This window comes from Trachinotus anak, unplaced genomic scaffold, assembly GCF_046630095.1.
Source record: "Trachinotus anak isolate AG129_WGS33_773 ecotype Australia unplaced genomic scaffold, CSIRO_AGI_Tana_v1 ptg000052l, whole genome shotgun sequence".
Lineage (NCBI taxonomy): Eukaryota > Metazoa > Chordata > Actinopteri > Carangiformes > Carangidae > Trachinotus > Trachinotus anak.
This window is the reverse complement of record NW_027273903.1, coordinates 61,654-88,627: the sequence shown is the minus strand read 5'-3', so window position 1 is coordinate 88,627 and position 26,974 is coordinate 61,654. Positions and strand designations below refer to the sequence as shown.

The window sequence follows — 26,974 nt, the reverse complement described above, 5'->3', positions numbered from 1 at the left end:
AGCAATTATTATATAAAGAGCTGAGAAAAGTATGAAATACCAATAAATTCATCAGCTTGGTAAATAACACAGGGTCATATCTCCTAAACAGATTAATTAATACATCAAATTTTCATTTTCTCACTTTTTATTTATTTGATTTTTCAAATTAAAAAATTAGTTCAATAGGCAGAAAATAGGTCAAAAAATTGTGACTGTCATAATTTTCCCATTTAGTCATAATTTTGACTATTATTACAGAAAGAGTTTCTCATTAGCTGGCCTTACTGAGCTTCCACACTAGTCCAACTTTTGATTAAATTTTTTTGTTTTTTAGATGATTTATTTATTTCTGTTTTCAAATGTTATTGACAAAGAACAGACTTAAATTTTGTGTTTTTTAAATTCTATATATCTTGATTATTCATGAAACATTTAATGATCATATTGATTTATTTACAAATTTACTTTAAGTCCCTGTAGTTTTACTTTTTCCTATTTTGTCCATTTTTATTAATTAATTTGATTTGATTTGATTTATTTTATTATATATTTTATTTGTGTCTCCGCCGGGCGGGGTTTTCCTCCTCCCTCCACCAATCAGCGGGCCGTATTCGCCACATGGCTCCGGAATTCCCCTCAGCTTCGGGGCTTTCCGCTGCGGTCACCATGACAACAGAGTTGAGCCGCGTCAGACGCGTGGAGGACAACCGAGAGATGACTTCCGGTTAGGCGGGGTAACCGTAAAAATAAAAGCTTTTATGAACGCAGGGCTGCAGAAAACAAATAAAAACTTTGAAATAGAGACCTGAAGTTTATTTATTTACTGTTTTCTTCTGTATTTTTAAGTTTTTTATTATTTACTGGACAGACATCTACTGGCTTCCATACCGGTTCTAATTTATTTTTTGTGTGAATCTTTTTAAATGTAACTGTCAGTGAACAGACTCACAAACTTACAGTAATTTAATGTAATGTAGTTTTTTTTCTATGTAATCATATATTTGGATGATAATAATCATCACTGGAATATTGTTTTATGATTTGAATCATAGTTTATTCCCTGTAGTTTTAATTCTGTCCTGTGTTTTTAATATTTGTTGTTTTTATTGTATATTTTCAGTTTTTCTTTCAGTTTCTTTCCTGTTTTTGTATTTTTTGTGTTTAAACTTTTGTGTTTAACATTTCAACAGGATAAATATATCAGACATTTTAGGAAAGAAATACAACTAACTGAACTGAGAGCAGATTTACTTCGCCTGTTATCTGATAGAAGAGCAAAACAAAAATCTACAAGGTCTGAATAATGAGTAAAAGTTATAAGGTAAGAGCGTGTGTTTTATTTTGAAAACCAGAAGCAGGAAGAGGCCTGAGGTGCGTTCAGATGTTTTCTGGTTCGGGTCTAGATTCGTGTGTTTTTCGGGGAAGCGGACGGACCGACAGACACGCAGGTAAACTCACCTTTAAACTCTTTCATTCTGCTCATTTGAACAGGAAGTGAAGAGAAACTGATTCAATCTTCACATTGAACTCAAACTCCTCAGTTTAATTTTCATCCGCGTTGAACTGAGTGGAAATCTGTGTTTTCAGGCTAAAACACTGAGTGTTGCTGCTGTTCTCACACTCAACAGTTGACTGTTGACACGAAGGTGAGAATAAATTGATCGGTTGTGTGTTTGAGAGAGTGAAGTGATGCACAGTCAAACAAACTGAGTCACGACATGAAGACAACAGTGTGTAGCTGTTGTTGATCAGATTGTGTAACTGAGGGGAAAATTACCGAAGCAGGAAAACGTCAGTGAAGAGTGAGGCGTTCAAGAACCTGCGAGCAACCGTTCGTTTCTTCTTTTCATGAAATTTGAGCAGTTTTACTTTGATTTTTACACGTTTGTAAAGTTCTGTTTCTGATTTTCTCCTTTTGTTTATTCATTGTTTCCTGTTTTATTTTGAAGTTAAAATCAGGCTAAACTGATCCTGTTTGATTTGTTGATCTTGGATTAATCTGATCAGCTCTCATATTGATTAGTCTGATCATATGATTGTAGAATCGACTGACATATGTACATTTTACCTGCAGCGAGATGTTAATTGACATCTGAGAAAACACATTAATCTGACTATGAAATAAAACCTGACATGTGGGGCTGAACAATACAAAAAATCATATTGTGTTTATTTGGGCAGATTTTGTGATATGAGTCAGGATTTCAGTCATTTTTTGTTTCACTGTCTGAAGAAAATGTCTGATGTGATTTGCTGGATATTGTTCCTGAACGTCTGGAGAACATGATGTTGTCTTCTCTGTTGTGACACATTTGACCTGAAAAACTGCAGCTCCCGTGATTTGGATGTTTCACTTGGCCGTTTTGTTATTTTGATAATATGTTGATTAATTGTGCAGCTCTAGGTGCAACTAACGATTATTTTCACTAATAATTAATTTGTTAATTATACGTCAGGTTCTCTGTTGTAAAGGCGCTTGTGATCGTTTCCCGAATATCAAATATGTTATTTTATTAACAAACACAACATATTCAGTCATAATCAGTTATGACAAAGACACATTAAAAAGACTTTGACCAGAAAATGAATTTTGAATAAGGATTAAATTGATGAATCAAATAGTTACAGACGGACTGTTGCAGCTCTTCATGAAACAAATAAAAGGCCTTTTGGAGCTCTGACCCAGTACGATGACATTTAGACTAAATCAGAACTAAACAAACTAGTCTTAATGGCTGATCGAGATCCAACCTCCAGATCCAGATCCAGATCCAGATCCAGATCCAGATCCAGCCTGATGTGATGAAGTTGCAGATAAATCATCAACAACCAAATCAAACAGAATCAGTTTCAGTCAGTGAGAAGGTTCTGGTGCTCGTCCTGAAGGTGGCGCTAGAAACGGCGTTTGTTATCAGCTTCACTGGAAGTTGGATTTTTAGAGGCTAACAGTTTCTCCCTGCTTCCAGTGTTTGTGCTAAAATCTGTCCTGGACTGACTGGCTGAGACAGAGAAATGTTGGATTGATCCTTTAACAGTTTGTTTGATCAGTCTGGAGGGAAATTGAGGATTGTCCCCAAATCTTCAGGAGGAGGAGGAGGAGGGGTGGGAATTCCCACTGATGTATTCAGATATGACTCCATCACACACACAAACACACACTGAGCGGTGATTAACTCTTGATTTGGTGTCTGCAGGAAAATCCCTGAAGGAGGGAGATCGGATCAGACGCCTGCCACAGGGAGCTGAGCCTTCATCACCCTCAGCTGTGTTACCTTCCTCTTCATCGCTGTTCCTGCTGAGTCATGGCCGGAGCTCTGAGGTACGTTTGATTTATGTGTTGGAGGAGAAGTGGGGGATTGAGAGGATACCTTTGAGCTCCAGGTGAGCCGGGTCAGACTGCGGCGTCTTTCCAGCTGCAGGGCAACAGTTTGTGTTTGTCAGCGTAACGATGAGGGGACGTCCCTGCAGCCAGGCTCCAGAGTCTGGGGTAAAGTCTGAACCAGGGTTCTGTAGTGAAGTGTCTATGGGATCAAGTCTGGACCAGATTCAGACAAATCCAGCTTTAAAGCCACAGCAGCAGTGAAAATGTGTGTTTCTGTCTCTGTAGTTTAGACTGATCTGAGGCTGAGGGGAGAGCATCGGCGGGTGTCCACATATTTCTGGCCTGATGGTTTGTTTCAAGCTGGTGTTTCTGACACGTCAGTGTTGTTTCTGTGGTTGAGTCTCACCTGGCTGCAGTGATGTCCAGGTGTGTTGTCAGGCATCGTCCCTGATCAAACCCCTCCCAGTGCTTCCTGGGCCACATGTGCAGACCTACACTTGAGGTGAGGCGGTGATTCACGCAGCAGGTGTGTTTCATGTCCGACTGCCAGCTGCTCTGACTCTGAGGGTTCAGGTGATTTTACTTTGACAGGTACTTTTCATCATGGGTCATGTGACTGTCCTCGCTCGGTGCTGACAGCTCTCTTTGCCTCAGACTGTGTTGTGTTGCCTTGACAATCAGCGGATATTGACTAACAGGCTGATGCAGGCTGTGAGCGATCAGAGCTGGAACATGTTGGTGTTCATGAGAAAGACTCAAGACTCCACAGGATCCTGGAGAGTTTTGTATTCAGCCTTGAATTCCAGACCAAGGTCCTGGAGGAGCCAAAAACTGTGAAAGTACTGGAGTCACTAGAATAACTACTGAGTTGGAGAACAGAGCCGTAAAAAAGTGTTTTTATTTGATGAGGAGAAGAATCATCACCTGTAAAAACACACACCTGTGTCACACCTGTTACATTTGTACACATTCACTTTGATCATCAATGCATCAGTGATAATAATCGAATCATCGATTATATAACTGTGGAACACTTGTTAGTTTAAAGACCAGGATCTTGAACCTGGACCAGGATCTGTGAGAGTCTGAGCAGAACCAGAGACCAGTTTAATGCTGTGGAGTCTCTGCAGGTGGAGGGTGAACCGGTCGTAGTAATGATGACAGGAGCGAAGGGAAAAGTGCGGTGACGTAGTTTATAGAGCGACAAAGTCCACGTCAGGAGGAGGTTGGGGTGGATGGATGAATATGACCCAGGAGAGTGGTGTTCGATTCCCATGTGACAGGAGCAGTTTATGTTGTTTCTATTATCCATGACCGTTCATTGTTATTATTGTAACCATGACAACAAAGATCATCTAATGTTGAGGAAGTGCTTATTTTAACCCAAATCACCATCTTTTCCTGAACCTAACCAAGACATGACTGTTACTATAGTAACCATGGCAACGAAGGAGGTACGCTGCTCTCAGTACAGGTCGTGTGTTTATTATTGTAACCATGACAACCAAGGTCCAGTACGCCTGCCACCGCAGGGGCAGTATTTCAGGAGACACTGCCGTGGTTTATATCAGAGGGTTGATGGTGATCAGGTTGGAGGACTGGCTACCCTCAGCAGTGCAGAGGCCCCGGGCCCCGGGCCCCCAGTTTCTGTTTGAAATGACTTTCTTTCATCTTTATTTATGGCATATTTTGGTTCATTTCTTCAGTGCAGTTCATCCAAAGATGAAACATGAAGCCCTGTAAATACAGGGAATTAAAACAGGTGGTTTTGTGCTTTAACCTGCCCCAGGTGTTCTGGTGAGTGTGGGGGGGCAGACAGGAACAGAGGAGGTTAATAGAAACGTGTGTCACCTGTTTCAGAGAAACAGCAAAGTAAAATCACCTCAGTGGATTCCTGCAGAGGTCAGGAGTCACTCAGAAATACCCCAAACACAAACTTCCCCTCGGGTTTTCTCTCATCTGCTCTTACTGTACCTGCCGTGGGTTCATGTTAATGATGAATGTCATAGGATTGGCTGTCATCATCAAAGGGGCTGTCCCACTGCGGGGGACATGGTTGAAGTCTGGAGAACAAGACGATTCAGATCAGATTTGAGTCAGATTCTGCTGTGAGGCGGGTTTTTTCTGACGCTGTAGAACTGAGGAGAGACAGGAAGTCAGACTGACGAACGTAAAACCACCAAAAAGAAGAGAAGTGAGCAGAGAAGAGAAGCTGCTGCAGAGAGGCCGAGTATGAAACTTCAGGTTAGTTTGATTTGTCTGCTGCAGGGCAAGAATTCACAGCTTTGTCCTTTAATTCTGCTGCTGCTCAGTCTGTTGTGTCATTTCCTGTGTTTTTTTATTGTGGGTTTAGCTTGAGTTTTATTTAACAATATTTATTCTTTTTTAATTAACCTTTCTAGTATTTTTTTCAGTTAAATAATTAGTTATTTAGTCTCTAAAATGTCAGAAACGATTCAAAACAACAAATATCTGACTGTATATAGACAACACTGTTTTCTATAACAGTATCAGCAGCTGACCACAGCACCATGAAACCACTGAGCAGGTGCAGTGAACAGATCAGTGACTGGATGAAGTTTGAAGTTGTAGCTGAGCTTCTGTTGCTAATTTAAAAAAGTCAGAAACACGGGCGTGGACACGGGCGTAAGTTTTACCAACAAAAGCAGGTGACTGTCACTGAGAGTGAAGCAGGACGTCCAGCTCATCGAAGTTTAAACTCATATGGAGAAAATAAAATACAGCCAGGCCTGTCCCCAGTGAGGCTGTGACAGAAGCTGGGTGCTAACATGCTAACAATAACAATAAATGCTAACCTGCCGATGTTTAGCAGGTGTCATGTTCACCATGTTTGAATTTACGTCATTAGTTCTGCAGGAGAACTGGACTCATTCAGATGATGACAGTTACTGAGTAAATCTACTCAGTTACTTTCCTCCACTGACATAAATAAATGAAACACTCCAACAGAATTCAGTTTTTTACAGGGTAGACGAGCTTTTCAAATTAAAATGTCAGGTAACGTAACATAGAGGAGACTGTTCAAATCAAACCTGAAAGATTCAAATTTAAAGACTGTTTCTTTTTCCTGGTCAAAGATCTCTCTCTCTCTCCCTCTCTGTCTCTCTCTCTCGGTCTCTCTTTCTCTGTCTCTCTCTCTCTTTCTCTCTCAGTCTGTGTTATTATCGGCGGCAGCAGCAGCAGTGACATCATCATGTGTAGCCCCGCCCCTCCCCCAGTGCTGATCTGGAATTCTGGGGGTTTTCCTCGGCTAGGCCACTTCCAGGAAGTGACTGAGAACAGATCAAGGGGAGGGGAAGGGAGGGGGGTGAAACGACACAGACAAACAGTGAGAGAGAGAGAGAGAGAGAGAGAGGGGGAGGGAGGGAGGAAGGGGGAAGGTTAAAGAAAAAGAGCAGAGAAGAAGAAGAAGCGTTAGTTTGTTCGTCATGTGAAAGTGAAACTGCTGCAGCTTTTTGTTTGCTTGTTGTTTCCTCGTTCGGTTGTTGGTCGTCGTGTTGGGACAGAGACTCAGGTCAGAAAGTCTGCCATGTTTCCTACAAACACACACACACACATTTCCCCTGTGTGTGTGTGTGTGTGTGTGTGTGTGTCTCTGACAATCAGCTTTAAATCCTCTTGTTCATTTGTTCATTTGTTGGTGTTTGTTCTGCAGGATGAGTGAAGCTCAGTTCATCAACGTCTACGACAATGATGTGAGTCTTTTTTTTTATTCATGTTGATGTGAGTTTGTGCCTCAGCTGAAAAACGTTGAGCTGCAGAATAATTTCATTTGAGTAAGATTTTCTAAGAGATGATGAACATGTTGATGGTCTCTGATGTTGGTGTGAAAGATGTAACAGTCATTGACATGTAAATCATCTCAAATCTGTGACTAACTCTTATTGTGAATGTGTAGAAAAGTTGTGTAGCTGTAGGAGAAATGTGTGTGTTTTGTTGTGTCTCTGGTTGTAGATGTTCCCTCCTCAGTGGGACTTTCCTTGTTAAATAAATCAAATTTTAAAAAAAGTCAAAGCAGTGGTTGATCATCACTCTGTAAACCTGTGGATAAAGGTAATTGGAGACTTGATTTTCTCTGCAGAGGCAAAACTTTACTCAGGAAAACTACAGTCGTCATTTCTTCAGGATGATAATTATAGAAATGAGACAAAAATTCCAGTTAATGTAGAAGTCGAATTTTAATGGTGCAGAGTGGAAATGATTTGCATGAGTAACATCAGTTTCCTGCTTTGACTCTGAGCTCAGATCATCATTTACTACCTGAACCATCAGTCTGTTTTGAATCTTCATAATCTCAGTTTCTCATTTGCCTTGAAATTTTTGTTCTAAATGTTTTCAGGTTTCAACCTGATTAAAGGATGAAACCTGAAAAAAGACAAACAGATGCACAGTTAAAGATAAAGAAGACAATGGCACGGAGAAGCTAATAGGAGCTAACAGGAGCAGTAACTGTAACAGTTACAGTTGTCTTGAATTCATCCAGAGACTTGATTCCCTTTGTTTAAATTCCTTTAAACCACATTTTAATTAATTCTCATAATTTCACATGTGCTAAATGTTAATTTCAGTCCAAACAATTGTATTTTAACTCCATGAGCCAAGTATTCAAAAATCTACTGCAAATTAAAGGACAAACCAATATTATGAAATAGGCTGAAATTGGTTCTCTGCAGTTTGATTAATCGGTTTCATTAATCAGGTTTTAAAAACAGTGATAAATGTTCTTAGAGTCCAGAGACGCGTCTTCAGGTTCATTTAATTTTAAATCTGTCAAAAACCCAAAGAGATTCAGTTTCAGTCAGAAGAAAAGCAGCTGGGACTCTGGAGTCGGATCATATCTGGGTTTTTTTTACTGAAGGAACCGATCAATCACCTCATCATTGTGATACCTGACACCACAGATGTGTCACTGTGTAGTGAGACCTGGTGATTAATAACTCTGTTATCATAAGAAAACTGTAGAGCCCCCAGAATCACAAAAATTTTATTTATTTTACACAGAAAACCACAAAGATGGACATGATTGATTGATTGATTGATTGACTTAAAGACCACAGGGTGCGTTCACAAACTAACAGATGTTCTGTTCCAGCTCTAAATGTTGAAAATATCTTTTCTTCTTCTTCAGCTGCACCTGAATTTGATGTCCTACGACTACATTCCTCCAGTTGACATAAAGACTGAACCCTACATACCTGAGACAGGTACGGTGACATCATCAGTACTCAGGTGTTGAGTAGTGAACTGTAACACAGATTGGCTTCAAATCTTTTTCCCAAATATTTTTTCCCCATGAAATTCATTCATCAGCACAATTTCATACACAACTCTGTTTATTTATTTTTACATTTTTGTTCCACTAAGTTTGAGGTCGTCAGAAACAGGTGAAGGTTGATTCAAAAATGTCCCGACCACACAAGAACCTGCTCTTTCTGAAGCTCCAGCTCAGTCCTGAGAACTTAGGAACTTTCTGTAAACATTTTAGAACCTTTTGTTTGTACCTGGAAACAGATGTCTGGTCTTTTCAAAACTAGCCCCCTGAGTTCATATGAGGGCACGTTCATGGACTGTCTTTCTAGAACCTTCTTGCATGTAATTAAACCAAACCCAACGTTCTCAGGAGATTAATACAAGTTCTTAGGAACCTTTTCCTTTGATTTATAGAACATCAGAACATTAGCTCAGTCTTTTCAGCTAGAATGTAGGAGAACAGTTTTTACAAATTACTCTGATAGTTTGATGAAAAGTAGAACCTTGAAACAGGTTGGAGTCCAGCCTTTGTTTTGGACTAGAACATCATGCTACTCCCTGATAAATCTTGAGAACTTCCTGTTAGTGTGTGGAACCTCAAAGTTGTTTTTGTAGAACATCGTGTTTGTACCTGGAAACGAGCACAATGACATTTTAAAACCTTGTGCAAGTACCTCAGACTTCCTCAACTTCTAGAGTCTGCAAGAACTTCTGAACCTGGTCTTACACGTTCTGGAACCTCTTTTAAACTTCTCTTTGTCTTTCTAGAACCTTATCTTGATAGCTGGAACGTTGTTTGCCTTTCTCTTACAGAGAGAAAGTGATATTAAAAGTGTAGTGAAAGAGATATTACAGATGCAACAGATGTTCATGGCCTGACCTGAACCATGGTCAGCATCTTCCCCTGAACCACGGGACCATGACACCTGGAAGCTTGATGCAACTTTTCTACCATCTCTTATTCATACCAGGAAAAAAGGACTGAAATGCCTCAGACCCTTTAGTCAGAAGACAGAGACTTTTCTGGAACTTTCTCAAAAACAACAGCACCTCTCAGGAACAGCTCCTGAACTTCTACTTTTCTCCTGTTACAAGCAACAGAGACCCCGTCTGTCCACAAACTGTAGACGAGGAGTACCTGGGAAGCTAGAACTACACTTTCTAGAACTTACTCACAGGGAAACCACCTCCTTCTACCTTTTCACTACACGTAAAAAAGACCTGTAGCTGGTGAAATTCAGAAACTGTGACCGCCGAAGAAAAAAATTCTAGTGCAGATTATTAACTTTATCTGTGTTTGTGTTTCAGCTCATGGTCCTTACATTCAGATCATCGAAGAGCCAAAACAGGTGAGACTCAAGTTTTACTGTCTCTCTGTAATTTGCTCTCACGCCACAAACAAACTGCATCAAACTCTGCTTGAAACTGAACAGTCCTCATCAGTTCTCACACCAACCAAACCAACCAATCTTAGAGGTGAAAGAACCTATAAAACATCTGTAATGTTGATGAAGGTGTCCCACAAGGATCAATATTAAGTCCACAGCTTTAATCTATACAGAATATTTAATAATAATTATAATAATAATTATTATTATGTCCGTCCCTGCAAAACAGCAAAAACTAAAAGTTCAGTTTGGATTCTTGAACGAAGAGACATAGCAAAACTGTTGTCAGCAGAGTGAAGCTGTGCTTAATCTTAAAAGACAAAGTTATTAAAACTTTCTTCAGAAAATGATCTTCCTTTAATTCAGGATCATTTTGATCAATTTACAACAGAAAAAACTCTTCAGGGCTTTAAATGAGATAAAACTCATTGATCCCTGAGGGGAAATTCAGCAGCACAGAGATTAACTGTTGAGATGAAAGAAAATAAGGAGGTGACATTAGAAAAGCTTTATACAATATAAACATTACAAAACCTTAGATTATATAAATGAAAAGTGCAAATATTTGTGCAAAAGCAGTTCAGTAATACGACTCCAGCAGCAATAACATGTATATCAGAGCTGTAACTTATGATTAATTTAATTATCAGTGAACCTGACGATGATATAAATTCATGTGTATATATACACACAATATATCAACTGGGACAAGGTGCGTGTGTTTTGCTGTGAAGTGATTGTTACAACATGTGAGATAAAGTGAAAGGATTTAGTAAGAAAGAACAAAAAATGTAGAACAAAAGGCTTGTTTACCTAAACATAGGATCAGAGCGGAGGTGGTTCCCCGTCGTCAGGCTGATCCACATGTTACCCACACAGTCACTTCCTTTAATCCAGGGTTTTCCCAACAGTCATATAACAACATGGGACTGAGCTGTAGGAAGTCAGGGAGTTTCTGCTGCTAAAGGTCAGGTGACTACAGAGTCCTCTGACTGACTGTATGCAAATCACTCAGTTCTGGTATGAAAGGAAAAGAAGAACCAGGTTTACGCAACCAGCTGAAATAATTCATCAGACTGAGTCCATCTCACTCAGACGTGTCTCAACATGACGCAGATTTAATGAACAGAACAGCAGTCAAGGTTTTGTCAGATAGATTCAAGTTAGTCAAATTAAATATATTTAATTAAATTATCACAACATATTTAGAAACAATCAGATGGGTTTACTGTTACTGAAAAGTTGGTTGTAACAGCGTGTAAGACAGCGGACTGACACATTTCTAAAGAAAAACTTCAACATCTTCAATGTTTAATTTACATTAGAAGCTGCAAACAGAGAATTTAAATAATTAATCAATTAACAAAATTGTTCCAGATTCATTTTCTGATGTTTCATTAGTTTGCGAATTACAGACTCAGCAGGATATTAAACTGAATAAATATTTGCATTTCTAAAATAGAATAAAATCCAAATTGCAAGTCTTGACGAGCAGAGTCTCTCAGCACTGAGACACACAGACGTTAACTACCAACTGTTCAGAATAAATGTGTATGTTTTGTCTGTTGTGTGTCACCAGAGGGGTTTTCGTTTCCGTTATGAGTGTGAGGGTCCGTCCCACGGCGGGCTGCCAGGGGCCTCGAGTGAGAAGAACAGGAGAACCTACCCAACCGTGAAGGTGGGAAACATCAGAAACACTGACAACACAACACCCTGACAACACTCCGACAACGCTTCGACAACACCCTGACAACACCCTGACAACACTCTGACAACACCCTGACAACACTCTGACAACACTCTGACAACACTCTGACAACACTCCAACATTCCAACAACACCCTGACAAAACTGACAACACCCTGACAACACTCTGACAGGGTGTTGTCAGGGTGTTGTCAGGGTGTCTATCCGTGGTGTAGACAGTCACAGCCTCTGTCCTCTACCTGCTGAGCAGCAGACAGACTCAAAGCAGCTGGTGGAGACCAAACACAGAGCTAAAAGAGCGGGAACACTGGACTGAGACTGATCAGGTGACACAGACACCACAACACCTGGACCATCATGTTGATCTGTAACAGCTGGATGAGGAGATAAACAGCTGTTTGATCAGATGTGTTTTTAGTCTGTACATTAATGATATTTGATGATCATGTGTCCCTCTCTGCTGGAGGAGGATTTATGCAGCTGTGTGTAAACTAATACTTAATAGAATCAATAATAATGTCAGATGTTGTTTTATCTGTTCTGTTGACTCACTGCAGCTTTGAGGAAGTCGGTTTCTTTTTGGTTCTTGTTTATGTTACAGGACAGAAATCGTCTCTTTCAGTTTCACTGTGACTCTTCAGTAATTTGGGTGAAACAGGTTTGAATGTTTTCTCTCTGTGTTTCAGATTAACAACTATATGGGTCACGTGCGGGTAGAGGTCCAGCTGGTGACCCACACAGATCCTCCCCGTGTCCACGCTCACAGTCTGGTGGGACGTCACTGCACCGAGAAGGGCACCTGCACGATGGACATCGGCCCCAGCGACCTCACCGCCTCGTCAGTATCCAATCACATCACTGCACCTTCAACCTAAACTGAAACCTGAAACAGACACAAAAACACAAACAGTGGAAAGTTTTCATGTTTTTATTCCTGTGAGAAAAACTCCAAAGAGGAAGTCAGAGTTTTCTTATACATTCAGGAGTCACACAGCAGATATGATGATGAGACACATTACGACCTGCTCATGTTGGCTGGTGATGTCACTTCCTGCAGGTTCAGTAACCTGGGGATCCTCCATGTGACTAAGAAAGGTGTCGTTGAGATTTTATACAAGAGGCTAAGAGATGAGAGGAAGAGACAGAAAGGACCACACAGTACCCTGACAGGTAAACACACCTGAGCCCCCAAACCCTGTCACCTGACAGGTAAACACACCTCACCTCATTTAAATTCTTTATTTCATCTGTAAAATTGTAACTAACCTGTGACATCAGGATGTAGACGTGTCATGTACAGGTGGAGGTGTATGAGCCTCAGGTGTGTCTGATGATTTGCTACCTGTCCTGCAGAAGCAGAGGACAGCACCTGTCTGAAGGAGGCCAAGGAGCTGGGGAAGGTGATGGACCTGAACATCGTCAGGTTAAAGTTCACCGCCTACCTGCAGGACAGCAACGGCTCCTTCTCCAGAGCGCTGAAACCCGTTGTGTCCAACCCCATCTACGACAGCAGTGAGTGTGTGTGTGTGTGTGTGCACGTGCGTGCGTGCGTGCATGTGCGTGCACGCGCTGCAGCTCATGTCCAAACACCAGTTTTATTGAAGCTGCTTTAAACACGTCACTCAGACTCGGTCCTGTTTCACCTGCAGAGTCTCCAAACGCCTCCAACCTGAAAATCTCTCGGATGGATAAGACGTGTGGCTCGGTGCTCGGAGGAGACGAGATCTTCCTGCTCTGTGACAAAGTCCAGAAAGGTGAGAACAAACAGCCTGTCATTATTTCTGACCAGTTTGTCTATTTTTTTCAATAGTTTTAAAGCTTTTTAAAGTAAAATCTATTTAAATGATCTGATTGGTCGGTACAGGTGTGATGTGGAACCATGATACAGGTCCTGAACATTCAGTCGCTGAAATCACTGAACACAGATTTTGTTTAAGAGCAGAGTTCAACGATTATCTTTAGCTTTACTGATGAAATCATATCAATTGTAGAGTTCACCAGAGGTGTTTTAATGAAAACTGTAGTAATCTTTTATCTGTTGATTAATTAAAGACGTCACATGATCATCAGGTCACATTTGTACCTGAATGGACCAGATCTAAAATGTTGCTGAGAACATTGACTCTTTGGTTTCTGCAGTTTCCTGTTGTTTCCTGGTTTATTATCGTATGTGTATGATTTTTATTCTCCCATCTCTGAAAATGGAGAAATATCCCATCATGCTTTGCTCTGCACATTACAGATGACATCGAGATCCGTTTTTATGAGGAGGACGACGAGGGAGGCTGGGAGGCGTTTGGTGACTTCTCACCTACTGACGTTCACAAACAGGTACTGTGTGTGTGTGTGTGTGTGTGTGTGTGTGTGACTCATTCTCTCACACACACTCTTGTCTGTCACATCAAGGAAATGAGAAGTGTTTAGAAACAGCAGCTCGTCTGTAATCTGAGAGCAACAGGGGAATTCTTCAGACTGTCTGCGCGCACACACACACACACACACACACACACACGCACGCGCCCGCGCACACACCTCAGAGCTCCGCCCCCCCCCGTTTCTGTTCGTCACAAACTAAAAAAAAAATCAGTCTGACATTTTCTTCACATTTTTCTACATTAAGGTTTAATTGATGTTGGTGAGAAATTGTTTGTGTTTTATTCATTTGCTCTTTCTTTAAATGAGTTTTTGTGCGACAGAACACACACACACAGCTGTAGTGTTGTTTGTCCTTGTGTTACTCTCACACAGACTGAGTGTGTGTCTCTTTCCTCAGTACGCCATCGTGTTCAAAACGCCACCGTATCACAGCACAGAGATCGAGCGGCCCGTCACCGTCTTCCTGCAGCTGAGGAGGAAGAAGGCCGGCGACAGCAGCGACCCAAAACAGTTCACCTACATCCCCCAGGTCCAAGGTGAGGCTCCGCCCAGAGGCCGCACGCGGACAAACACAGTTTACTGAGGTCGACCTGAGAGGAAGACATTTGTTTCTGGGTTGAAGGTCACCGATTTGGGGTTTCCCTCAGTGGAAAACTTTCAGTCCTCACTACTGACTCAGACGTTCACAGATGGAGAAGGGAGGAGGAAACAGGCGAAGACAACAACATGTTCTCCCACTTTTAAATTTCCCCTCCTCTCATCTCCGCTCCTTCTGCTCTCTTTCAGACAAAGAGGAGGTGCTGAGGAAAAAGCAGAAGCCGCTGCCTCACTATGAATCCTGGAGAGGAGGAGGAGGAGGAGGACGAGGTGGAGGAGCCGGGGGTTTCGGAGGAGGAGGAGCCGGAGGAGGAGGAGGAGGTAAGAATCACAGACAGAGCCAACGAGAGCAGAAGAAGAATCTGTGATCGAAAACCAGTGGTTCAGGGTAGACTCAAGGACTTTACTTTACCTGACCTCACCTCACCTGACCACTGTCTCGTATCAGACTTTGATTATTTGCCAAAACATGATATAGGTTAAAAATAAATCTGTGTTTTGAGAGAACAAGGAGAACTGTGTTTCCTTCTGCAGGATTCCAGTTCAACCAGCAGATGAATGGAGCAGGTGGAGGAGGAACAGGAGGAGTTTTCTTCACTGGAGGTTTCACAGGCTTTGGTGGAGGGGGAGGAGCTCAGATGGCAGGCTCTGCCCCTCAGACAGGTGTTACCCAGCAACAGACAGGAGGACAGACAGGGTCACCACTACAACAGCAGCTGTTTCAGATCGGTGAGACACTGGAGAAATTATATTGTCTCATCTGATGATGTCACCTGATGATGTCACCCTTCTTGCTCACTCGTTAATATTTGAACTCCTCTCTTCTTCTTCTCCTCTCTGTGTGTGTGCAGCTGCAGCCCTCCACAGCAGAGCTTCTCAGAGCGCCAGACAGACCGCCGCCGCCCTGCTGCAGTACTGCAGCACCGGGGACGCCCGGGTCCTTCTGGCGATCCAGAGACACCTCTGTGGTGTCCAGGACAGTAACGGAGACACGTGAGTTTTGATTTCATTTACCGCCCCCCCATCCCCTACCCTCCCTCCATACAAGCCAGTTAAGATGACACCACAAGCAAAGGGATGAGTGGAGTAAATGAAGAAGACACCTGGATCAGTTTGATGAGGTCTGATGGTGTTTTTTTCCCACAGTCCTTTGCATCTGGCCATCATCCATCAGCAGACGAGTGTGATCCAACAACTGATCCACACTCTGCTCAGCAGCCAGCAGCAAAACATGCTCAACACAGCCAACCACCTCCGACAGGTAACTAACTCTCACCTGAACTTCCTCAGCCAAGTTAACCACACACCCCCCCGACCCCCCCACCCCCCCAAAACTAATCCACATAACTCTGAGCGCCTCCGACAGGTAACTAACTCCTGTCTGACCCGACAGTATCGACCTGAACTGTCCAGATCACCTGATCACCTCCAGCAGGAAGCTCCTCCCTGCTCAACATAATAATCCACAATCATTAATTCATTACTCAACTAACTAGTAGCTAATTAACTAGTCCTGACTGGTTAACTCATCACTCCACGCTAAAGCTAACCAAGCTAACAGGTAGCTAACTACCTGTAGTTCCTCACACAGCTGATCCAACCGTGTCACCTGACCGCTGACTCCTCCTCCTCCTCCTGCAGACTCCTCTCCACCTGGCGGTGATCACCCGGCAGGTAAAGGTGGTGGAGGTGCTGCTGAGGGCGGGGGCTGACCCCAGCCTGGTGGACAGAGATGGCCGCAGCCCCCTCCACCTGGCAGCGCTGGCCGGAGACAATGCCATACTCCGCCCCCTGCTGGCGCACCTGGGAGAACGCCACGCCCACCTGGTCAACACCCCCGACTACCACGGTGAGAGGACTGAACGCTACAGATCGATGATGATGATGATGATGATGATGATGATGATGATGATGCTGTGGTGACAGGAAGACTGACGTTAAAGTGTCTCAGAGACGTTTTCAGTTTGTTCATAAAAACATGTTAATGATCAGTGCTGATTGGTGAGTGATGATGCAACAAATTATCAATTAACTAATTAGTCGATCAACAGAAAATAAATACGTCAAGTGTTTGATTGTTGCAGCTTCTGATGTCAGAGTTTGATGCTTTTCTGTTGTATAAACTGAACATATTTAATTTTATTATAGATTATTGAGAATCCGTTCATTTAAGAAAATAATCATCAGATGAATCAATAATGAAATTAATTAGTTAGTTGTCGTTGTGATTGGTTTGTTGCCGCCATCATCAGGTAACTTTTCAGCCCAGTAAAGTGTCACCTGTGCCTCCGTCTGTCAGGTCTTCAGCCGCTCCACCTGGCGGTGAGGAGGGACGGCGAGCGCTGCCTCCGCCTGCTGGTGGAGGGCGGAGCCAAGATCAATGCACCTGAGCAGAAGAGTGGACACACCGCCCTCCACCTGGCTGTCAGAGAAAACCTGTTCAAGGTGGCGTGCACGCTGATCACAGAGGTATGACCCTCCCCTCCCCTCCCCTCCCCTCCCCTCCCCCTTCACCTGGCTCAGAACTGTTAGTTTTAACAGATGATTGAATTGATAGCAATCAATAACCTGTATCGATCAGGGGGTTTTGTACACAGGGACGCACAGGGACGAGCTAGTGTTGATTCTCTCTCTCTCTTTACGTTACGGCTTTTAAAATCTGTCACATGCACAGCAGTGGCCCCGAGAGAGAGAGAGAGAGAGAGAGAGAGAGAGAGAGAGAGAGAGAGAGAGAGAGAGAGAGAGAGAGAGAGAGAGAGAGAGAGAGAGAGAGAGAGAGAGAGAGAGAGAGAGAGAGAGAGAGAGAGAGAGAGCTGCAGCCCAGGGTCAGAGAACAGGAGGATTGTGGGACATGAACATGACTGTGTTACTACCCACTGCCATTCACACAGTGCTGTAAACAAAGACACACAAAGACACACAAAGACACACAAAGACACACATCAGTGACATCACAGTGTGGACGTCTCTGTGGTTGTGTTGTTTCCAGTTGAAAGCCGACGTTAACGCCGCCACGTTTGGAGGAAACACACCGCTTCACCTGGCGGCAAGTCTGGGCTCCCCCACCCTCTGCTCCATGCTGATCGCTGCAGGTATGACACACACACACTGACACACACACTGACACACACACTGACACACAGGTGTGAACAGGTGATCACCTGAAGCTTCTTCTTCAGGTGCAGATAAGAACGTGGAGAACGACGAGCCGCTCGTCTTCAGCGACTCATCAGAAGAAGAGAAAGATGAAGATGAACCAATCAGAGACGAGGTCAAAGAGCCAGAGGCTGCTGCCTCACAGCCAATCAACCCTCGTAAGAGACCTGCAGGCCACACCCCCCTGGACCTCGCTAAATGCCAAAAGGTAACGAGCAACAAGCTGTACCTAAAGGACATAATGACATCACAGCATCAAAGTGCAGAAATGATCAGGTGATGTAACTGATGCAGACGACATGAAGCAGGTGAAACGCCTGAAACACCCGAAACACCCGAAACAAACACTTGAGACACCCGAAACACTTGAAACACCCAAAACACTCGAAACACTTGAAACACCCAAAACACTCGAAACACCCGAAACACCCTGAAGCTCAGATGAAATTCTCCTGTTGATGTTTTACAACTGTTCAAATGTTTTTCAGGTTCAGGTGATTTGATGTTCACAGGATAAAAAAAACCAAACATTTGTGTTTGATGTTTTCTGATGAACGAGTGGATCTGATGAAGATTTGGTTCAAATCTTCTGTTTCCTAAAACTCACTTCCTCACCTCCTCTCCTCGTCTCCTTTCCTCAGGTGAGGAACCTGTTAAACTCCAGACAGAGTCCGAAATCGAGTCGTCACTGCAGTAAGAGGATCAAACCGAGCAGTGCTGAAGGTGCGTCCCTCCTCATCCTCCACTGAATTATCACTGTATACACTCATGATGTAATGAGTTAGTCTGAAGGTCAGAGGTCAGAGGTCAGAGCTGCTGTAGGAGCAGGGTTACAGCAAACAAATCCTGCAGTATGTTGAGAGTTTATTTTTGCTGATATCACAGAGGGGGCGGGGTCAGGTCTGGACGAGGACACGCTGTCCCGGCTGGTGGAGGTGCTGAGTGTCGGAGACGTTCCCTGGAGGAAACTGGCCGAGAAGCTGGGGATGATGACGCTGACTCACCTGTACCAGGACAGTCCGACGCCCTGCCACCACCTGCTGCAGCACTACAAGGTGACAGCAACGCAACACCACAACATGACAACACAACACCACAACATGACAACACAACACCACAACATGACAACAACGCAACACCACAACATGACAACATGACAACACCACAACATGACAACACAACACCACAACATGACAACAACGCAACACCACAACATGACAACACAACACCACAACATGACAACACAACACCACAACATGACAACAACGCAACACCACAACATGACAACACAACACCACAACATGACAACATGACAACACCACAACATGACAACACAACACCACAACACCACAACATGACAACATGACAACATGACAACACCACAACATGACAACAACACAACACCACAACATGACAACACCACAACATGACAACAACACAACACCACAACATGACAACACCACAACATGACAACACCACACCACAACATGACAACACCACACCACAACATGACAACAACACAACACCACAACATAACAACACAACACCACAACATAACAACACAACACCACAACATGACAACAACACAACACCACAACATGACAACAACACAACATGACAACACAACACCACAACATGACAACACCACAACATGACAACATGACAACACCACAACATGACAGTCCGACGCCCTGCCACCACCTGCTGCAGCACTACAAGGTGACAGCAACGCAACACCACAACATGACAACACAACACCACAACATGACAACACCACACCACAACATGACAACAACACAACACCACAACATGACAACACAACACCACAACATGACAACATGACAACACCACAACATGACAACAACACAACAACACCACACCACAACACCACACCACAACATGACAACAACACAACACCACAACATGACAACACCACAACATGACAACAACACAACACCACAACATGACAACACAACACCACAACATGACAACACAACACCACAACATGACAACACCACAACATGACAGTCCGACGCCCTGCCACCACCTGCTGCAGGACTACAAGGTGACAGCAACACAACACCACAACATGACAACATGACAACACCACACCACAACATGACAACAACACAACACCACAACATGACAACATGACAACACGACAACACCACAACATGACAACATGACAACATGACAACACCACAACATGACAACATGACAACACCACAACATGACAACAACACAACACCACAACATGACAACAACACAACACCACAACATGACAACACCACACCACAACATGACAACACCACACCACAACATGACAACAACACCACACCACAACATGACAACAACACCACACCACAACATGACAACAACACAACACCACAACATGACAACAACACAACACCACAACATAACAACACAACACCACAACATGACAACAACACAACACCACAACATGACAACAACACAACACCACAACATGACAACACAACACCACAACATGACAACACCACAACATGACAACATGACAACACCACAACATGACAGTCCGACGCCCTGCCACCACCTGCTGCAGGACTACAAGGTGACAGCAACACAACACCACAACATGACAACATGACAAGATGACAACACCACAACACCACAACATGACAATCCGACGACCTGCCACCACCTGCTGCAGCACTACAAGGTGACAACACCACAACATGACAACACCACTGCATGACAACACAGCACCACAACATGACGACATGACAACACCACAGCACCACAACACTACAACAACATGACAGTCCAACGCTATGCCACCACCTGCTGCAACACTACAAGGTGACAGCAACACAACATGAGAGCACGATGACATGACAACATCACAATACCACAACACAACACGACAACACAACAACATGACATAATGACAGCACCGCAACATGACAACACTACATGACATAATAATAGCACCACAACACAACAACACAACAATATGACAGCACGACAACATCACAACACAACAACACAACAGCACCACAATACAACACAACAACACACCACACTGTCACAAAATGTTTGCGTGGCTTGGACCCATTTGTCGGATGAACTCAGAAAGTGATTGGTTCCTGTCTGGGACCAATCAGCTGGTCTGGTGTTGCGTTCACTGCCACAGAACAATGTTTCACCTGCACGCGCTCATGTCCTCATCACGTTCACTTCATCACGTCGTGTCTGTGTAATGGCAGCGTCCTGATGACCTGTGTCTGTTTATGTCCAGCTGGGGGGGGGTCCGGTCGAAGGCCTGGTCGAAGCTCTTCAGTCGCTCGGTCTGTCAGAAGGCGTCCGGCTGCTGAGAAACACCGAGCTACGAGACGACAAACACACCACAGGTGACACCGAAACACAAGCCTTCATGAAACATTTTATTAAAGAGTGAAAAGCTCTGATTCAAACTGCAGCCACACTCACTTTGTTTATATTTTCTGTCCAATCAGACGCCACGGTTGACAGCGGCTTTGGCAGCCAGCCAATGGAAGAGGAGGAGCCGCCTGTGGTCAATCAGTGACGAGCAAGAAAGGCAGTCGGACATGGAGCGGCTTCATGAACATCATCTGGTCCTCCAGGAACCAGGACTCTGCAGGACTGGACTTTGATGCAGACTGAGACTGGTTCATCGATGGCAGAGTCGGACTCTGATGTTCGTGTCCTGTGGAGGAGACGATGCTGCGTCTCAGACGGAGAGAGGGAAACGGGATGTTGGTGGTTTGGTTCTTCCAAACACAGGTTTTCAAAAATTACTTTAAAGGGTTTGAGGACAAAAATTATTTAACAAAATAAATTTTACAAAAGTTTTCAAAAATGAATTTTAATAGTATTAAATAAAAATACAAACAGGAGATTAAAATGAATTATTTCACAATAAGATTGTATCATAGATATAAAAGTGTTTTCTTTCTAATTTCATAAATTTGTCCGTTTTCAGCTTTTTTATCATTAATTTATATTTTGTTTTTCTTGTAATTCTTTGGTTTGTTTCTGTGGGTTGTGCATTGGATGGACAGTCTGGAGTCCTTAAGTTTCACCAAACACCCTGAAAGTCCTTGAATTTGCCTTCCAGGACGAACTTCAGCATAAACAAGCAGCAGGTGTTTTTTTTCTGACAGTTATCAGTTATTAGATGTTATGTTGTGTTTACAGTGTGTGTGCGTGTTGTGTGTTACCTTGTTAACTTGACCACCGAGAAGTTGCAACTTGAAGAGCTGATCTGCTTTTTCACCTCTATGAAAACTGGAATTTCCTATTTTCTGTCCTCTCTGGAATGCAGCATGTCTCACCTGTTACAGCCTTAGCAGTGAAATCATCACATGTTCATGTTACTCACCTGTTGTCACCTGTTGTTTGTTTGTCAGTGTTTGAAGCCTCTCCCAGTTTTTCATGATACATTTTATGGAAGCCCATTCATGCCAATTACAAGAAACTTAAATGTTAAATGTTGTGAATGACAAAAATAAAAATACTCATTGTAAATAAAATTTAAATTGTGTTAATTTATATTGTGACAAATTATACATTTGACAGTTACAACTGTCAACAGTTACAAACTACAAAATACATTAAAAAATTGAATGAAGTAAAAAATATCAAAATGTTTATTTCAAAAGTCTGAATCTGATGCTTCTCATCAAAACTGACATTAAATTATGACCTACCAATTCAAATAATGTGATTCTAAGTCAATTAAATAGAAATTATAATCCAAACTATAAAAGGATATTTAAGAGTTTCTGTGTTCCGTGTTTGTTAACTTAGTGTCTGATAATTAACATTTTAACTAAAAAGAAGTCAGTTTTTCCTGAACATCTAAATTTTGAGAAACTGGGTAAAACCTAGTAAGAATAAGACGTATTCAGTCAGATTTATGAGTTCAATTATTAGTAAAAAAATAAATGTAAGTAATTTATGAGATTTGTAGTCAAAATCCTAAAAACTTTACTTTAAAAGGTTAAATCTGAGATTTTATGTCAAAACTATGACTTAATTCAAACTTCATCACAATTTCATCTTACAAAATAAAAATTGGGACAGTGAGTAAGTTAAACTACAAAACTACATTAAATATAATAAATAAATAAAACTTTTTTTATGAGTCAAAATTATTAAGAGGTTTTTTTTGTCAAAGTTATGAGATACATGGACAAAACTATGAAAGGCTTTACTTAAGGTATGAATTACTGTTAACATTTACTTTTTAACATCAACATTATGATAATAAATCAAAATAGAAAAGTTTTGATCTACTGAATAAGAAAATTGTGGTTTACAAGTATATTGTCAAAAGGAAATGGTGGAAATAAGATTTGTATCCAAAATTATATTTCTTTATTTTAAATGTCTAAATTTGAGCTTTTTATGTCAAACCTATGAAATATATGTTTGATATGACTTAAGTCAAAAATAACACATCAGAACTTTGACTTACTAAGTCAGATTTACACAATACTAAGTCAGTTAAATAAAAATGAAATGATCACAATCCTAAAAAATATTGACATTCATAAGCCAAAGGTATTAAATATTTATTGACTTTTTTGACAAGTCCAAGTCAAAATTAGACAATAAGTCATAACTTAGTATTTAATTGTTTACATGTCAAACCTTTGTGTAAGTCAAACGTATTAGAGACATGAAATAAAAATAAGTATAAAATTTAGAAAATATGAAATTCTGAAACATTTTTAAGTTAAAAACTGAGACAGTTACAATTATGACAATTTTGAATTTTTTCATCTTAATTATGAGACATTCAGTTAAAACTGTGACTGAAGTAAAAACTGACACATTAAAATTCAAACTTAGTAAAAATGATCAGGATATTAAGATCTGTTCATAAATTGAGTTTATTGATTTAAGATGGATGAGACAGGCCTGTTGAGTCTAATATTTATTCAGATTTGAAGTGAGATTTGACATCTAATTATTTTGATCTTTTTTATGTTTTCATTGCTAACTTTCCATCCTTTATTTAACTTATTGGTGTAAATGGGTTTCCATATTTTTTTAATCTGAGATTTTGAATATACAAGTTTTAGATTTTCTTAAATGTTCTCTCTCCTGAAAACCAAACGTTGTTTTCTGTATCTTAGAAACAATTGAAGGAGCTGTGCAACATGAATGTGTTCACTGTTGAGTGTTGATGTTTTAGTCACTGATGACATGTTGTGTTTCATGTTGAGTAGATTTGACTTTGAGTGAAACCTCCGGCAGAGGCTGTGTGTGTTTTTATTAATACTGTGTATTCATGTGGTTTCTCGTCAAACAGCCTGGAAATGAAACATTTCATCAGCATTTAACAAAAACACAAATGCTGCACTGTTGAACTTTGTGAAACTTTGAATAAAACAGATTTTCAGACTCTGTTCTGTTTTCAAACTGGTTTTATTTTTGCCTCTAAGCCTTCAGAACAATACAAACATGTTGTTTGTTTCACTACGAGCAGAACCTCACAGGATGTGGACAGTATGTACAGCTATTGACTGGCCAGCTGGCGGCAAACACTCAGGCCGCAGCAAAGCTGGAAAAAAAAGTTCACAGAAACTCGTCCATCAGGAAACGACGATGAACAGAATAAATAAACCCATCGATTCAACATCTGCTTTCACTCTAAAATATCTAAACCAAAGTGCCCTACATCGCAGCGAGCGCTAGCCAGGCCTCCAGCCCAGCTACAATATGGCTTCTCAAAGTGAACCTTTATTTACAGGGTGGACACAGACGAAGAGCTGAAGCGGCCGTGACTTTTACACAAACTCATCCAATGCTGCTTTACATTGCACAGTGCGAAAAATACACCAGAAATACACAAGTGTTACTGGATATCTGAGGGAGTAAATACGACCCAGCGGGGGTCAAACACCACAGTGTGTGTGTGTGTGTGTGTGTCTGCATCTGTCGGCATGTTCATGTTGACGGTTCAGGTAGAGGAGGCTGGTGGACGGACGTCCGTGTGCTGACGTCCTCAGTCAGAACTTCATCTGTAACCGTCTGGTATCGTGTCAAAGGTTCTCACAGAACCGTGGACTCAGAGAAACACTGAAGAACATTTCAAAGCACAGCAACCGTCACTGAGGTCGTTAGGATCAGACAATGGGTCATCTGCACGCTGACCTCAGAACTAATACACACAGATCCACCATGACCCTGAAGCCATGCAGGAGCAACAACCAATCACTGACCAATCAGCGACAATCAGCTGGCTGACAGCTGATGACTGATTCCCAAAGGTACAGAGCTGTTTTTTTCTCCACTAAAACAAAACGTGAACAAAGGGTGAGAAAGGCCGCCCCCCCCCCCCAGCTCTTCAGGGGGGCCTTGTAGCACTGCCAGGCCTGATGGGACATGCAGTCCATCCCTGTGTTCTGGGTGTGGACCACCTGACTCAGTCCAGAATTTCCTTGAATGACGTTGCTTATATTTGTGATTTTATACTTGACTGGTGATGAAGATTGACGATGGCCTTCATCACAGTGTGTAGCCGCCTGTGGAGAAACAGTTTTCTTATTTTGATCTCAAGAACCAGGTCATGTGATCCTCTGAGACTGGACCTGTGAGTCTCTGCAGCCTCTTCAGACTCTGGAGAACAGAGAGGATCCCTCATGGGTCCAAACACAGACCAGAGCTCAGCCGTCGACTGTAAAGACTTGGTTCCACAGAGTCCAGAGTTTTTCCCAGCAGCAACACCAGCGCTGGTCTCTGTAATCCCTCAGGAATTTCACAAATGACACAGACTTGTGTTTGGACGCTCCCAGCACTCACTGGAAAACCATTTCCACTCCGCTCCCCTCAGGGATCTGGTCTGAACTCAGACTTCAAGTTTTCCTTCAGTGTCTTCAGAGGATCATTCAGGGTTAAAAGGGTTCCAGCTCTTTGTGTTCTGGGTCACAAACATGTAAAAATAACACAAATCTGAGCTGTTTCATTGTGTTTGTGTTGATGGAGCATTTGTCAAATCACACATTAACGTTTTCAACTGAATTTCTAATAAAAATGAGGAGAAGCCTTTGTTCAACAAACTGAACCAGAGCCTCCAGAGTCCTGAGGAACCAACAACTAACAGCTGATCTGCTGCCACCTGGTGTCTGTTTCCTGTCACTAAAACTGCTCCTCAACATCATCATCATCTATGATGAAGATCATTCACCTGGTACAGGTCAATGATGACTGAAACTAATGGTCCAGGACAGTGTGACAGAAATCACCTGGACTCATCAGTGTGATCCTGTCAGCAGCTGCAGTTCATTCATAAACTTTTTGACTCATTATTTCAGTCATTTTTCAAGATAAAATGTCAAATAAGAAGCAGTTTTTACTCTGGTGGAGAGATTCTGCTCAGACTGTGCTGACCTGAGCTTCAGGGAAGAACTCAGAGCTTTTTACGGGACAGAGTTAGGGCTGGGCGATATGTCGAGTTTTTAATTTATATCGATATTTTTTCATGCGCGATAGAGAATGATGTCATATCGTTTATATCGATACAGCGCTTATTATGCCATAAAGCAAGACGTGAGTTCATCACTGTCAAACTCAGCTTCTCCCAGCCTCTCTCTACGCGCATGCCATGACGCCCCACCCCTCACAACACATGCCACGACCCCTCACCTCTTCACTACCTACATGGCCCCACCCCCACCCCCCGCACACTGAGTAGACGGATGGCGGCGTAAACGAGATGGAGACGGAGAAGAGCAAAACGGACGCAGGGGACGACGAAGAACTGGTTAGCAAAAGAAAAACAACTGGCTCGGTAATTTGGAGGTGGTTTGGATTTAAAGTGGCAGACGTGGAACAGAAAGACGCGTTTTTTTTATTTTATTCAAGAAGTTTCTTAATTTAATATATGCTGTTTTTTTTCTGCACCATTTAATGTGCATGTTAATCCTGTGCAGCTGCTGAATGTTATTAAAAGTGGCTGGCCCATGTGGCTTCAAACTAGGACTGTCTGCTTTGTTATTACACGGAAAAAAATGTCGAGATATATATCGTATATCGCCATTCAGCTAAAAAATATCGAGATATGAATTTTGGTCCATATCGCCCAGCCCTAGACAGAGTTTGTATTTAATCTGTGACGTGTTGGACGGAGGGAAGCCTCCCTGTTTCTGTCTGTAGACGCTGGAAA

The 26,974-nt window shown here is 42.2% G+C and overlaps 2 protein-coding genes across 5 annotated transcripts in view; one reads left to right on the top strand and one right to left on the bottom strand.

The window, feature by feature from the left end:
- Positions 1-1,342: 1,342 nt before the first annotated feature.
- nfkb2 (nuclear factor of kappa light polypeptide gene enhancer in B-cells 2 (p49/p100)) lies at positions 1,343-24,215 on the top strand. 4 transcript variants are annotated; one of them, XM_071473454.1, is made up of 24 exons: positions 1,343-1,430; positions 3,177-3,301; positions 6,981-7,020; positions 8,454-8,529; positions 9,884-9,924; positions 11,543-11,641; positions 12,357-12,508; positions 12,728-12,840; positions 13,024-13,182; positions 13,320-13,424; positions 13,913-14,001; positions 14,444-14,582; positions 14,833-14,964; positions 15,178-15,372; positions 15,495-15,636; positions 15,790-15,904; positions 16,285-16,492; positions 16,943-17,112; positions 17,633-17,735; positions 17,823-18,007; positions 18,441-18,522; positions 18,685-18,854; positions 21,077-21,188; positions 21,294-24,215. In XM_071473454.1, exons 2-24 carry the CDS (start codon positions 3,285-3,287, stop codon positions 21,362-21,364), a joined length of 2,715 nt encoding a protein of 904 aa, XP_071329555.1. In that variant the 5' UTR covers positions 1,343-1,430; positions 3,177-3,284; the 3' UTR covers positions 21,365-24,215. The 4 variants fall into 4 exon arrangements, with proteins under 4 accessions (XP_071329555.1, XP_071329554.1, XP_071329557.1 ...); XM_071473453.1 differs by lacking the exon at positions 6,981-7,020 and having other exon boundaries at positions 1,349-1,430; XM_071473456.1 differs by lacking the exons at positions 1,343-1,430; positions 3,177-3,301 and adding an exon at positions 4,035-5,548.
- The window catches only part of psda (pleckstrin and Sec7 domain containing a), a 47,409-nt gene continuing 44,650 nt past the window's right edge, over positions 24,216-26,974 (bottom strand). Inside the window, exon 20 of the transcript XR_011687377.1 lies at positions 24,216-25,729. The gene's annotated coding sequence lies outside the window, so the exon portion shown is untranslated. The remainder of the gene's footprint in view (positions 25,730-26,974) is intronic.

What these genes read in the sequence shown, in the direction of transcription:
- nfkb2 (XM_071473453.1), top strand. Translation starts at nt 1,364, where the DNA reads ATGTTTTCTGGTTCGGGTCTAGATTCGTGTGTTTTTCGGGGAAGCGGA. An exon ending in ACAGCAGCTGTTTCAGATCG is followed by an intron (nt 15,373 to 15,494) that starts GTGAGACACTGG and finishes GTGTGTGTGCAG; the next exon opens with CTGCAGCCCTCCACAGCAGA. An exon ending in CAAACCGAGCAGTGCTGAAG is followed by an intron (nt 18,523 to 18,684) that starts GTGCGTCCCTCC and finishes CTGATATCACAG; the next exon opens with AGGGGGCGGGGTCAGGTCTG.